Source organism: Oryctolagus cuniculus, chromosome 18 (assembly GCF_964237555.1).
Source record: "Oryctolagus cuniculus chromosome 18, mOryCun1.1, whole genome shotgun sequence".
NCBI lineage: Eukaryota > Metazoa > Chordata > Mammalia > Lagomorpha > Leporidae > Oryctolagus > Oryctolagus cuniculus.
In genome coordinates this window covers 16,038,792-16,052,957 of record NC_091449.1, presented here as the reverse complement: position 1 = coordinate 16,052,957, position 14,166 = coordinate 16,038,792, and the positions used below count along the sequence as shown (strand labels likewise).

At 57.0% G+C, this 14,166-nt stretch overlaps 1 protein-coding gene across 5 annotated transcripts in view; it reads left to right on the top strand.

Moving 5' to 3' along the window:
• The first annotated feature begins 847 nt into the window (after window positions 1-847).
• ACTN4 (actinin alpha 4) overlaps window positions 848-14,166 on the top strand; it is a 64,272-nt gene continuing 50,953 nt past the window's right edge. For all 5 annotated transcript variants that reach the window (XM_051847128.2, XM_051847126.2, XM_051847127.2 and 2 more), the window contains exon 1: window positions 848-1,138. In XM_051847128.2, the coding sequence (XP_051703088.1) occupies window positions 977-1,138 (162 nt within the window). In that variant the 5' untranslated portion in view covers window positions 848-976. The remainder of the gene's footprint in view (window positions 1,139-14,166) is intronic.

The window sequence follows — 14,166 nt, the reverse complement described above, 5'->3', positions numbered from 1 at the left end:
AGAGTTACAGAGAGAGAGAGAGAGAGAGGTCTTCCATCGCTGGTTCATGTCCCAGATGGCCGCAATGGCCGGAGCTATGCTGATCCGAAGCCAGGAGCTTCTTCTGGGTCCCCCATGCAGGTGCAGGGGCTCAAGCACTTGGGCCATCTTCCACTGCTTTCCCAGGCCACAGCAGAGAGCTGGATTGGAAGTGGAACAGCCAGGACTAGAACCGGCGCCCATATGGGATGCCGGCACTTCAGGCCAGGGCATTAACCCACTGTGCCACAGCGCTGGCCCCAAGTCTGTCTCTTAAATAAATAAATCTTTCTTTTAAAAAAAAAAAGCTTATTAACCAATTAAGATAGACAAGTCCAAAAACCCTCCGCGCTCCCAGCCCGGGTCTCTGTTCAGACGTCCGCGTTTCTCCGGGAAGCCCCTCTGAGCCTCTCTGCCCCAGCCTGGGCTCGCTTTCTCCGCAGCCTCGGAAGCTATGTGCTTCTTAGCATCTGGTTCTCTTCCTTCACGTCCGACAGGGACTTCTGCCTCTCTTCTTTCGTGTCAACGCGTAACACAGGTTGGCACCCTGCTGGCGTTCCTTAAAGTATTTATTGAATTCGGGCGGCCGAACAGGAGCACGTTCCACGCGGGTGCAGGGAAAAGACCCCCGCCTGAGGAATCATTCATAGCGCGTGCCCCACCCACACGCGGACGGCGGGCGCGTTCCCGCGGGGCGGGGAGCGCGGCTCGTCCACGAGCTGCAGGGGTGGGGTGAGGGGCGCGGGGAGCGGGCTCTGCGCAGGCGCCGGGCTCCCGGGGGCGGTCCGGGTGGCTCAGGAGCGCGCGCGCGGGAGGGCGGCGGCGGCGGCGAGGTGCGCAGGCGCCGGCGGAGGGCGGGCTGAGGCAGCTGTAGCGGCGGCGGCGGCGGCGGCTCCGGCAGAGGGGCGGGAGCTGAGGCGGGAGCGGACCGGCTGGTGGGCGAGCGAGAGGCGGCGGAATGGTGGACTACCACGCGGCGAACCAGTCGTACCAGTACGGCCCCAGCAGCGCGGGCAATGGCGCTGGCGGCGGAGGTAGCATGGGCGACTACATGGCCCAGGAGGACGACTGGGACCGGGACCTGCTGTTGGACCCGGCCTGGGAGAAGCAGCAGCGCAAGGTGCGCGGCCCGCGGGCCGGACGGGCTGGACGGGGTGGGGGGTGGGGTCTCCCGGAGGCGGCTAGGGAGGGGGGCGAGGTCCCAAGAGAGGGGAGTGGAGCATCCATGATGGAAATCAGGGGTCCCGAGGAGGAATTGGCGGGCTCGGGCGGGCCAGGATGGAGTCCTGGAGGCAGGAATTGGGAAGCGGAGAAACGTAGTCGGCGGCCTAGTAGCGTTTGTGGGGTCTAAAGAAAGGAATCGGAGCCCCGAGGAGGGTGTGCAGGGCTTGGGCGGGGAGCCTGGGGAGGCTGAAATGCAATCGGGCTGTGAGGCGGGCTCGCAGGCTCCGAGGAGCGGCTGGCAGTGCCCCGCGGGGGCCCTGGGCGTCTGCGAGGGGAATTTGTGGGCCAGGGTGGAATGGGGGTGTGGGGAGTCCGGAGGGGGGGGTCCGTTGCAGTGCAGAAAGGCCCGAAGGAGGTTGGAATCCGGGGAGCCTTGGTGGGGGGGGGCGTAAAGAGGGTGAAGATGGAGTGGGGGTGCCCGGGAGGGGTTGTGGGGTCTGGAGAAGGGAGGGAGGACTGGGGAGGCTAGGGCGTGAGTTGGGGTGCTCAGGAGGGCCAGGTGCCGAGGGGGGCAGTTAGGGGCCTGTGATTGGAAGAAGGTGAGAGTGATTTGGGCTGCCCTGTTGTAAGGGGAAGGAGGGGAGGACCTGGCGGGGAATGGAGAGGCCCCGGGGTGAGGGGGTGTGCTGGGGAGGGCTCTCGGGAGCCTCGTGGGAGGTTGAAAGCTTAACCAGGGGTCGGGGACGCCCGAAGAAAAGGTGGTCTGGCAGAGGTGAGGGTGGGAGGGCCCGGGCGCTGGAATGGCGGCTGGGGGAGGAGGCTGCTTTAGGGAAGGGAACGTGTGGTGAGTGGACTGAGACAGGCATTTGGGAGGGGGCTGGGATCCCGTCCTGGGGGAGGAGGGGCGAGGGTGCTCAGGAAGAGTCTGGGGCCCGGAGGGGTGGGGGGGGGCAGAGTCTGGTCCCCTGTGGAAGCCGCGGAGGAGCAGACCACAGTGGTGACAGGGAGACGGGGGCCTCATCCAACGTGGGTGAGAAGGGCGGAGCGCGGGCTGGTGTTGAAGGGTTCCAGTGTGTGCAGGAGGAGCATGTTGGGGGCGCGTGGGGAGCGGCCGCTCAGAAGTGCGCGGGTGGCGCGTGGGGGCGCGTGAAGTTGGATCTGGAGCTCTCCCGGATGATTACTGAGCAGCTCCCTGGCCCTGGCCTAGCCCCTCTGCAAAGGCGGATTGAATGGGGTTGGTGGACACTTTGCAGGAGCCTAGGGGCAGACTCGGAGGCGGGGCGGGCGGGGTTTGTGTGGAGAAAGTGCCTGGACTGGAAGCCTGTTGAGGGCGGGAGGTGGTGCCCTGGGGGTGGCACAGGCAGCCCCCCTGGAGGAGAGAGGGTGGGACGGGCCGCCGGGAGGTGGGGCCCGGCATCACCTTGAGTAAACGACCAGCAGCAGCTTGGGTTTCCTCGTGGGTAGTAACTGGGGTGGAGGGGTGGCGGCGTCCTTATCCACTGCCCCACCTGCCTCAGGTTCCGGGGATGGAGGATGCTGGGATACCTGGCGTCACAAGGCTTTTTTGGGGGGAAGGGGAGTTCCAGTCTGGAGCCTCAGCAACAATGTGCTGCCTGAGGCCGTGCCAGGCTGGAAAAGGTTCGGAGTTGCCAGGGAGCTGGGTGGGGGCCGGGGGCCACAGCACTATGTGTGAGAACGCCTGGGGTCCCCCTGCCGCAGCTCCAAGGAGCCCCTTGTCAGGTGGAGGGGTCCCTCCCTTTCCTGTCCTCTGCCACTCCCCAAGTGACTCCTTGCCAGCTCCTTCCACTCCCTTCTGGGAGTCAGGGTGTGTACTAGTTCCGTGGTCATAGACTCCCTTGCCCACAGGGCGAGGCTGGGGCCCGCGTAGGCTCAGGGCGGAACCGGGACTCACCGGAACCCCCAGGCTTTCCTGCTGTGTGTCACGCTCGCTCCCGCTGCCCGGGCCAGGCAAGGTTGCGGGGAGGGTAGCTCACGGCGTCCTCCCACACCCGCTGCCTTGGCCTCTCGGCAAGTGCCAGGTTCTCCTTCGTCCTGCTTTGTACCTGCTCCCGCAAATATTTACACTTGGCCGTCTGTGGGGGAAATGAATTGCCTCACCTCTGCGCCCTTTCCCGTTACAGGCAGGCAGCGCTGATGAGATAGGGAAGGAGCCGCGGAGAGGCAGACGCGAGTGTGTGCTGTTCTTCCCCTTCCCAGAAAACCCCACTGCCACACCACAGGCTGGGCTTCTGTGTCACAGTGGTGAATGACAGACCGCCTGCCCAAGGCCAGTCCATGGGCACAGGGCAGGGGCGGTGCTGTGGACGTCCTGCTCGCCACGGGCACCTGCTCTAAAGATCTGTATTGAGGACCCCTGCAGGCTTTCAGAGCCTGGGAATCCGATTCTCCTGGGAATGAAGCAGGGGGTTGGGGAGGGGGTGTGTCCCACGTTTACCTCGAAGCCCTTTGCTGGGACTCCTAGGGTCTGGCTCTGGGATCATGCTCCTGGCTCTGTGACCCAAGCATTATTGAATAACCAGTTTACACAACAGTTTTTACCTGGGAGGTGGGAGGGCTGTGAGTGGTCTAGAGGGTGTCCGGGACTGGCCTGCTCTTTCTTGAGCAGTTGTAGCTCTGGGCCACAGCCCCCTCCCCCAGGGCCTGAAGGGGGCCGAGGTGGCCTGGCCACCGCCTGCTCCTGCAAGGGCGCTCTTGGGACACGGATTCCAGAACTCCCCCGGGCAGCCGGGGGAAAGGCTTGTTAAGCCCACGTGTTCGTTTTCAGGGCCTCGGGGTTTAGACCATGACCTTTGGTTCAGGGTGTATTCATTGCGAGTTAATTATTTGAAAGTTCTGATGGTGGTTTTTTTTCCCCTCTTCCCCAAGTAGGTCTTTTTATTTTCATTTTTTTGAGGCTAATGATAGAGGCCCCAAAGTAGCCAGCTGTTATTTTCTGCTGTTCCTTTAATTGCTTGCCTCTTAGGATCTGGTGAAAACGAATAGGTCTTTAGCAGTTTTCAAAATTGAATAATGTACTTTCAAAAAAAAAAAAGTAACCAAACTACATTGTCATCTAGAAATTACCTGTGAATTGGTGAGGGGCGCAGGTATACTGTGTGCACCCACCTAGGGGAAGCTGCTCCAGCGCTGTAGAATGGGACTTGGCTAATGACCGGGAGGGCAGAGCTGACTGGTACCGTGGAGTGGAGCCTGCCATTTCACCTGTCCTGGGCAGTCTAGGGTGTGGGCCTGGGTTTGCCCTCTGCCTTTGGAAACACGCTCTCTGGTCCTGGAACCTACAGGGGCGGCTACTTGTCAGCAGAGAGCTGACTCACCCTCAGTTGGAACTGGTGCTAAAAGCTCCCATTTAATGGCAGCCAATTGCCTGGCCTCCAGTGGGAAGCTTTGTGGGGAAAGTTTGGGGAAAGTGTTGCAGGCAAACAGGCCCAGGAAATGAAGATGTTATCTGACAGGCAGGTGCTGTTGCAGTCTGAAGAAGCAGGCAGGGAGGTCAGTTAAAATGTGGACGTGTGCTCTCAGGTGTCCTCCTGATCAGATGGCCAGGGAGCAAGGGCAGGTCTGGACTCCAGTCTCAGCCTCCAGATCTGGTTCAGCTGCACCCGCTGCAGAGTAACTGAGCTCATAGCACAGGTTACCTGGCCCTGCTGTCTAGGGGGTGACAGCAAGGAGCATGGAGCCGGAAAGAATCGATTTGGGAAGGCGCGAGGAGCTTGAGATTGTTGAGACGAGCGCTTCGGGCTTTTGCCCTCCTGACTTGTAGTCTACTGGGAATTGTACAAGCCTTTGACCAGACCTCAGGGTTCTTCAAGAACCAATTCCCTTGCTGCTGCTTTTATTTTCTGCAGGGGAGAAGTAATTAGGGGACAGCTGTTTGCTGTAGTAGCTCTTGCTCATTCCGGTTTTCCGAATAGCTGAAACATCGTGGTTCTCTCCTCGCTGGCGTTGAGTGTCTTCTGGCCCAGCGCGCCCCCAGCGTCACCCTCCATTGCTAAAACTAGCTGATGTCCAGGATGCCATTAGTCACACTCAGATCATTCCCCTTGGTTCCCTTCCGCCGCCTTTATTTATGTATTTACTTCACAGAGCGACAGAAACGCTCACGTTACCTTCCGATTTTTCCTCTCCTTTTCTTTTTTCATGGAAATAAGAGGCAAGTGATAGCTGGTAATTCAATGGCAGTAACTGAAACACTGACCCATTAAAGGGGAGACGGAAGTTCCTACTTGAGCCAGATACAAACACTGTCATCCACCAGAGTTTGAAAGAAGTCTTTATGCCCTGGGTGTGTTGAGTGCTGAGGACCGGTCTCCTTTTGCATGGGTTTAAACTTTGAAACATCAAAGGAGAATTACAAGGAAACTGTTTTATAGTGTTGGCAGTGTTGGCGCCAGAATTTGTTATAAAGTGTCTGAAAGTAGTACAAGTATCACTTTTCTTCAAGAAGGTTTATAAGTTACATTTTAGTATCCCAGGTATCAAGGAGCAGAAGGTTCAGTGAATCAAAGAGAAACGGCCATTCTAAATCCCATCCTCTGTTTGTTTAAAGAGTGATCTTATTGTTGGGGGGTGGGGGAGGTTGTGTTCACCTGCTGCCTGGGGGCGGGGAAGGTTGGGGGGTGATCCCGCGTGCTCCAGAAGGTGGAAGCTTTGCCTGTATTTAATAGACGAGTGTCTTCATGTCCGCGCTTGGGCAGTGTTGTCTATGTATGGTCTCTCTGGGATTTTAAACTCCGAGACACTTGTCTTGGTGTTGTGCCTTTTTTGGTTGTGTTCCTTCGCGCCCCCCACCCCACCCCCCTGAACAACAGGCGCTAACTTGGAATGCCCGTGGGAAGCCCCTGTGTGCTGTGCTGTCACTTGGTCTCCTCCCCACCACCTTGAGCAGCAGTTGCTCTGGAAGACCCCGTGGCCGTCGTCTTGGATGTGATTTACTGAAGTGTTACCTGAAAGCGAGTGGCCGGAGTTTACTGGGATTTGCTCTTTGCCACCTGCTGCTGTGTGGACTCCTGCCTTCCAGGGAGCTCCACGCCCCCGAGAGTAGAAGACCGTCCTGTGGTTTCCCGCCAGAGCAGGCTCCTGCTTGCCTTGGTGGTTCTTCCATACTCAGTTCAGGTTTCTGTACTTACTGCTTTTCTTCGAGCACATGTGCATTTTTAATTTTGTTTTCGAAGGGAAATTGATATGAGTGTGGTGAATGGTAAATCCAGCTTTCCTGGCCATAAATGGAAGAAAACTGCAAAAATAAACACATTGGAAACAAAATGGTGGCACTAGGCTCTAGCAGGGTGCTGCTGGCCTGGGGTCTGTGCCCTTTGTGAGACAGATTGATTGACAAGTGTAGGTGAGGCACTAATGACCCAACAGAGACTTCTCTTTGAAGTGCTCTTTTTATAAGAAGATCAAAGGGGATAACCTTCTTCGCTGATGTAATTCAAGGTTTAATGGAAGGTGTGGATAATGCTTAAACTCTCCTGTGTGCACGGCTGAAAGAAAAAAGTCTCATTTGACTTTCACACATGAGGCGGGACAGAGCCTTAACCAGGAACACACACGTCCCCTATTACTTTGTGGCACTGTCCCATTGTGCTAGACTTGACATATTGCTCATGACTGGATGATACTTGATTCCCTGTTTAAAAAAAAAAAAGATTTAGTTGAAAGGTGGTGTTACAGAGACAGAGGTAGAGAGAAAGATCTTCCATTCATTCTCCAAATGGCCACAATGGCTGGGGTTGGATCAGGAGCCTGGAACTCCAATCTGGGTCTCCCACATGGGTAGCAGGGGTCCAGATACTTGGGCCACCTTCTGCTGCTTTTCCCAGGTGCATTAGCAGGGAGCTGGACCAGAAGTGGAAGAGCGCAATTGACATATGGGATGCCTGCGTCACAGGCAGCGGCTTAACCCGCTGCGTCACAAATCCAGCCCCTTGGCTGCTCTGTGCTTTCGAATGGGAGGGCCGGGACCTGTGCTTGGCCTACTGGCCGGCACCCACACCCGACAGCAGAGTGCCTGGCTCCCATTCTGGCTCTGCTGCCGACTGCAGCTTCCCACCAACACGGATCCTGGGAGGAGGCGGTGGTGACGGCTCAGGTGATTGGGTCCCTACCACCCGCTTGGGAGACCTGGGTCGTTCCGGCTCCTGTGTTGTGGGCCTCTGGGGAGTGAGCCAGCAGCCGGGAACACACTTGCTTGTGCAAGTGCACACGCTCTCTGCCTCTGCACCTCTCAAAAAAAAAAAAGTAAGTTACAGCTTTTTTTTTTTTTTTTTTTAATGAAACCAGGCATGTTGTAAATATAACAGTTGTGGGTTTACCACTCATTCTTCACATAGCCAGTTCTCTTTAAGGCTCCAGTTTTCTTACCCATACATGGCTCCCGTGAATAAAGCCCCCTGCTACCCCATCTGGGCATTTGAACCCTCCTGCTGAGTTAAGAGAGGCTTATTTAAATGTTTCTCTTCCAAATATCAGAGCAGACCACATGCTTTGTCTCCCAGTGGAACTAGCATCTTGGGGCAAAAGTAACTGGTAGCAGCAGTTACTACTCTGCTGGACACCATGAAGTCATCCTGGGAAATATCGTGGTCAGTGTTGCAATGATTGAATGGGATGAGAAAACACCAGCAGCACAATAGCATTTGTGTCCTCAGCTTCGGGCAGGAATAAAGAAGACATTGTGGTTTGTTTTATGCTTTTTAAAGTTATTGCCTGCCCCCCCAGGTGTGGGGCTGAGTGATGTCTCTCACTGCCTTTATAGTGGGTTTTCCTTTTCATCTTTCCCCCTCCCAGACGCTCTGGAGGGTGGGTGCTGGATAGGAGGCGGTGCCGAGGCACCGGGCACACCCCTCCGGCTTCCGTGTCGGAAGGAAGACGTGGTCTCCTGGTCTCCTAGAAGCCCGAGGTCATTTCCGGGTCTCCACCTGAGCAGGAATTCTGCTCCCCATTCTAAGGACGTCTTCACTGGCTGCCAGCTAGAGAGGGATTCGCTGCCCTTCCCTGCTCCCTCTTTGGGTGGTGGAGAAGGCCAGTTTGAGGGTAGGAGCGTGCAAGTGAATCAGCATCCAGGCACGCTGAGAGACTGCTGGGGCGGGGGCGTCGCAGCGCGAGAGTGTGGGTCTGCAGCGTCGGTTACTGAGATGGCAGCCCTCGCCTCACCACGCGAGAGCTGACTTCAGCCCGTGTCATCAGGGCCTCGGTATGTGCTGAGCAGCCAACTCCTTCATGCCCCACGATCAGTCCCGGAGCCGGGGTGGGAGGGAAGAGTGTTTAGTGGAAGTCACCGTGGAGACCCAGCTGCTCACTGTTTGGGGCAGTGCCACCGCACCGGAGGCGGCGCTGATGGTGGACTGTGGGGCTCCTGGGCACAAGGAAGAGGTTACCAGGAAGATAGCCACATACGCAGGGGCCGAGCGGGCTAGGGGGCCCAGGGGCCTCTGTGCACTGGGCCAGGCCATTTTGTTCATGAGGGGAAGGCATTTGCGCTTGAGAGGGGGAGAAGAAAAAGGACAGCACACCATGAAAGCTGAGAGCCAAAGCCCCGCTGTTGGCTTTGTGGCTGGGACATGTGTGCTTTTTGTCTACACATTTAGAGCTGGAATCTCAGCTATGTGACTTCTTAATAGGGCAAAATGTGCCTGCATCTTTTTTGCCTGCTTTCACAAACAAATTAAAAGGAACTCAAGTTTCTAGCGAATCCCATGCACAAATAACATTTTTTAAAAATCCACATCCTTCCTGCCCAAACTCTGACAGCCAGTAAACTTTTTTTCTCTCTGTTGCCCTCCCCTTTGTGAGAAAGCGACTGTGCTCAACTCTGCGTCTGGTGAAAACGTGGTCTGTCTGCCACAAAGCGCTGCTTTGGCTCTGGCTCTGACTGCCATGGCTTGCTTTGGAAGGTTGTTTCTTCTTTCAATTTAAGACTTGTGTGATCTTCAAGTCCTGGCCTATAAAATTCAAAATGTCTGGGAGCAGCCGACCTGCCAGGCTGGTTCCAGGACAGTCTGAAGAGCTGGCCCTCCTCACAGGCGGCTGCTAACCAGCCATGATTCAGGTCTTCAAGTCCTGGAGGGTGGCCAGGCAGTAAACATGACCGGGATTGTGGGCCGGGTTTTTTCTTTTCTTTTCTTTTTTTTTTTTTTTTTTTTTGGATTATTTGAACTACACTGCCAAGACTGTGGCAGGGTTTGACTTTGTATAAAACAGCAAGGCCTGTATGAGGGTGTCCTTTCGCAGGACTGCGGCTCCCAGTGGGGTGAGAGGAATTCCTTGCATCAGCTAATGGGGGGGGGCTTCTCAGCTAATTTGCGAGCCTAATTCACCCCCTTCACGGCCAGTTTGCAAGCCTAATTTCCCGTTCTCTTTCCTTTAACTTTCTTTAAATCCCTGATGAGGGACAACCCGTGGAAAAGAATCTAGCCTCCCTGAGAGCGGTGGGGGTGGGGTGGGGGTGAGGGTTGGGGGATGATTAGCTAATGAGTCACGGCCCAAAGCTGCAGGCAGGTAAGGGAGTGGTTCATCCTCTGCTTTGCACAGAAACACCCAGACGTGGAAAGAGAACACGCTTTGACGATAAAATTGGGAGACTCATAGCAACTACCTTCGACTTGAGAATGTTCTCGGCCTCTTTAATAAACAAGCTCAAAGCAGTCCTTGCCAAATACGGCCTGCTCTCGGGCTGCGGGGTTAGCTTGGGAGACAACTGTCTTGCCTAAGAATAAATACATGTTCCTATCAAACATTCCACGCATAGTTTAAACATGAGACCTCGGAGTAGCAGATCAGCCTCTGTGGGCTCAGTTCTGTCAGAGTGAGGGTCTCTGGGGCTAGCCAGTGGCCACCACAGAAATCAGATGACCAAATGCAAGTCACCTTCCATCTTGTTTCTGGATGTTCTTGATTTACTCACAGGCTGATGCGAGAGACAGCGTGAGCTGGTAGGATTGCGTGTTGCAGATGAAATGATAGCATCCGGCACTTTGCTCTGTGCTGGACACCATTCTGAGGGCCTCACGTGGACTGACACGTGTAGTCCCGTGATGCAGGCGGTGTTACCCTTACGGGACATGCATAGACCTGGATCCACGGACAGTGAAGCCACAAGCCCAGGTGACAGTACAGGACTTGAACCTAGAAGTTTTGGCTTTCAGGCTCACGCACTCATTTCCACACTGTTGCTGTAGTCACGAGGTTGGGGGTGGCTTGGGGAGAGGGTGTGGCACAGGTGCTTCAGATGGAGAGGAGAATTTCTGCGGAGGTGGCTGTTAGCGAGAAAGTGGGAGCCAGGAGAGCATGGGGCTGTTCCAGGCAGAGGGAACCCAAGTGTGGCTGGAGGCTCCCAGGAGGAGCAGAAAGGCCAGCGTGCTCAGAGCCGGGCTTGCGGAGCGGGGACTGGCGCAGTTGAGAGCTCTGCCGTTGGGAGCGCCCATTAGGTCTGGAGACAACCGTTGTCTCCGGCTCCAGAGGGTTGGGAACCTGGCGCCTCCAGAACGCTGGCCCTCTGGCCTCCCAGGGCTCCTCCTGGATGGGCCGGACCAGAACTGACTTCTAGAGTGGTAACCCCAGGGCCGCAGAGCGTTCAGCCAAATGAAGGCGTCTGCTCTCTCTGCGACCCTTGGCGCAGCGGGCACCTGCGTTTGATGAGGGCATTGGTGACTTCTGCCTCTGGCGTCGTGACGAGGCTGCCTGGAGACGTACCACATGAGCACGCTGCACTCCCTCTCTGTCCCATCGAGAGGCTGCTTCTTCCTGGGGGGATGCCTCTTGGCTTTACAGACCTTTGGCTGGGGTGCGTGTGCGTGTGCGTGTGTGCATGCGTGTGTGTGTGTGTGTGTGAAGCGCAGAGTCTCTGTCTGAAGTCGGCAGCCAGGAAGCCTGACTCTGGCTGGCTCTGGGTCCTCTCCTTTTCCATAGTTCTCTTCCATGCACTCAGTATTTCCTTCCGGTTTCCTCTGGTCAGGTGGAGCTAGGGTGGTTCTGGCCCAGAGCGGGAGCGGGTGCCAGGCTGACTCAGTCTGAGCAGTTGGGCTTTGTGCACACCCCCCTCCGGAAGCCACCCCGGGAACACCTACATATTGCAGTGGACCTGTGGCTCCCCATTTGAAGGAAGCTGGCCAGACTCGTTTTGTAGCTTTCCCCTGGGGAGGGAGGGGCAGCGACAGCAAGCTCTGAGCTATCCACAGACACTCCCGCCTCTGTGCACACAGCGCCCAGCAAGAAGTTAAGTTCCCGGATCACAAAGTGGCCATCATGAACGTGGGCTGGGGTTCTTTCTGCCCTGCCCTGGACGGGGTCTCTGTTGACAGAATGGGGAGGAGTGAGCGAGACGGTGTCCTGGAATGGCACCGCCAGCCCGGCTGCTCCGGCTACAGAGAAGATGGCGGCGTTTGCGTCGTCCTGGCCGCGTGCCCGTGCGACATCTTTTAAGTAGCTGTGTAGGTAGATAGGTGCCTGTGTGTTTATCTGTATCCCCTTAAGTGCAGAAAAAGAAAAAACTTCCCCTCTGTAAAACCAGTTCAGAGTGGGAAGAAAGTATTGCAAATGGAAACTATGTCAGATGATAGAGTCCTGCCGCGCGTTTGGGATGCCACTGTACGGTTCCATGGTGGGTGGCTTCTGTGCTCTTCTGCAGAGCTGAGCCTGCTCCACGTGGCTGCTGCAGATAGAGTGGTCTTTCTAGGGGCTGAGTTGCCTCTTTCTGTCACGTGGGGAGGACCTGGAAGGTCCTCCCCGCGAGACAGCAGCAGTCGCCGCTCAGATAACAGCGTTAGGGGCCGCTGACCAGAGTGGGTCTGCTTTTTTTATAGCCAACCAGCTTCTCATGTAACACGAGTTGGGGCTTTGTGGGCCTGGGAGTCCAGCAGTCAGGTAGAAACATGACCGCCAGCCAGGGCCAGACGACAGCCCTCACTGGGCCCCTCTGCAGAGCGGAGCTCCGCGCCGAGCCTTTGGGGGGATGAGAGAAACCGGAGACCGGCCCACGCTCTCGAGGAGCTCCCGGTGTAGCAAAGCCACAGGAGACCTCGGAAGAGCACCCAGCGGCTCAGCAGCGAGCCCACGGCACTCTAGCCGCATCCTGGGAGAGGAAGGGGTGCCCAAGGGCAGGTGGGGTCAGCCATGGAAGCATTCATAAAGGAGGTGAGTGTGCGGGCGGGCAGGTGTGCCGTTCAACAACGTCCCCTGCTGCCCCTTTCAAGCAGTCCTCGTCCCCGCCCCGGTGAACACCTTCTCTGGGGAGTCTCAGGGTCAAGGTGCCACACTCGGTGTATCTGAGCCGGGCCTCAGAACCTCTGCAGAGCATAGCCCGGGTTCTGGGTCTGTGTGCATTTGCGGGTCCCGCACACTCTCACTGCCCTGGTGGCTGGGCCAGACTCCTCCTCTTCTCCCTGGGGCGGGGGTCTGCTCCGGCTGTGTTCGTGAGGCCTGTGGTGCTCTCTTCCGACTAAGCACACGTTTTCGGAAACGGGCAGAGAGAGACTCCCTTCTTAAGTCCAAGGGTCTCTCCAAGCCTTGTGCCCTAATAGCCCCCAGCACGCGTGGGCCTGCACGCTGTCCCTCAGCTCTGAGGACCACTCCAGGCTGGGAAAAGCCCTTCCCTACTGAGGTCACAGGCATGAATGGGGCCAGCTCCCAGGAGCAGGCTGGCGTGGAATGCCGCGCCGCAGTTCGTACGCTGTCTTCCAGCGAGGCCCCGGACATCCCTGGCCTGAAGAGTCTGTTCTTGCCTGCCAAGCCTGGCTTCCAGGTGTTAGTCTTCTCTAAACAAATGCCTTACAACTGGCTCGTGGAACTTATGCGTTCCCATCCCAGGACATACTCCAGTGTGTTTAAAAAAAAGGCAACTCATTCAGCTACTGAGGGCCAAATATGTGACTGGAATACTGCAGTGCCCTTGATGTGTGCTCCCCAAATTCACATCCCTGAGCTGTGTTGAGCCCCAGTGCGAGATGAGGTTGGCCTGGCCTGGCCAGGCCCTGCCTCTTGGTCTGAGCAGCTTCAGGTGTGTTTCGCCCCTGTCAGAGGATGTGTGAACTGTCCTGCAGCTCGGCCCAGGCCATGGAAGCAGTGGCTGAAGTCATCCCGTAAGACCTGGCCCCTGCCTCACTCGGGGTTGGTAGGTTTGCCATAAAAGGATTTGGTGGGGGTGGCGAGGGTGGTGAGTGTCACCTGGGCTGGGCTGGGCGCTGAAGCGCCGTGGCCACAGGATGTTGGCACAGCCGACTTCTGGTTCCTTTTCCGCCTTCTTAAGGCTTCTGGGCAGGATCTGCTTGGCAGTCCTTGTGATGTGCCTTTTTTCAATTTTTGAAAGGCAGAGGTGTTAGGAAGTGGGCATTCTTAGACGAGAACCTGAGGCTCATTCCTTGTAGTTGGGGACTGTTGCTTCACTCCCATTTTGGGAGCAGTTTCCAGGGGAGAGTTTGCAGAATATTTGGGACCCCACATGCCAGGAGGAGATGCCTCCCAGCCATGGTTTACCTGGTAGCACCCAGCCTCCCCACCAGATGATAGGAGGGGGCTTGGGTGTCACTGGGAGCCAGGCTGTCTCCTGGCCCCAGCAGCTGCACCCTGGGAGGAAGTGTCGAGAGCGCTGAGTGCCTGGGGAAGGGTGTCTCTGGCACTCCCACATCCAGGCTGCGTGCTAGTGGCAGAATTAGGTGGCCGTGAAAGGTGTGGGACTGAAAGGGGCCAGGTCAGCGTGGCCTTGGTGGGGAGGCCGGCCTGGGCTCCCCACCCCTTCCTCTTGGCTGCATGACCCTGGGCAAGGGACAGGGGGTGAGCCTCAGAGTCCTGGAAAGGAGCCCCCTCTACTCCACAGGGCGACTCTGAGTCGTGTGTGGCACGCTCGGCCAGTGCCCGGCGCGGTGTAAGTGCTCCATAGCGGCTCCCCATCCCGTGTCCAGGTGGGGTCCACTGCCGGCGCCTCCTCTTCAGGGGAGTCGGAAGGGCCTGCTGCAATTTGCAGCTCAG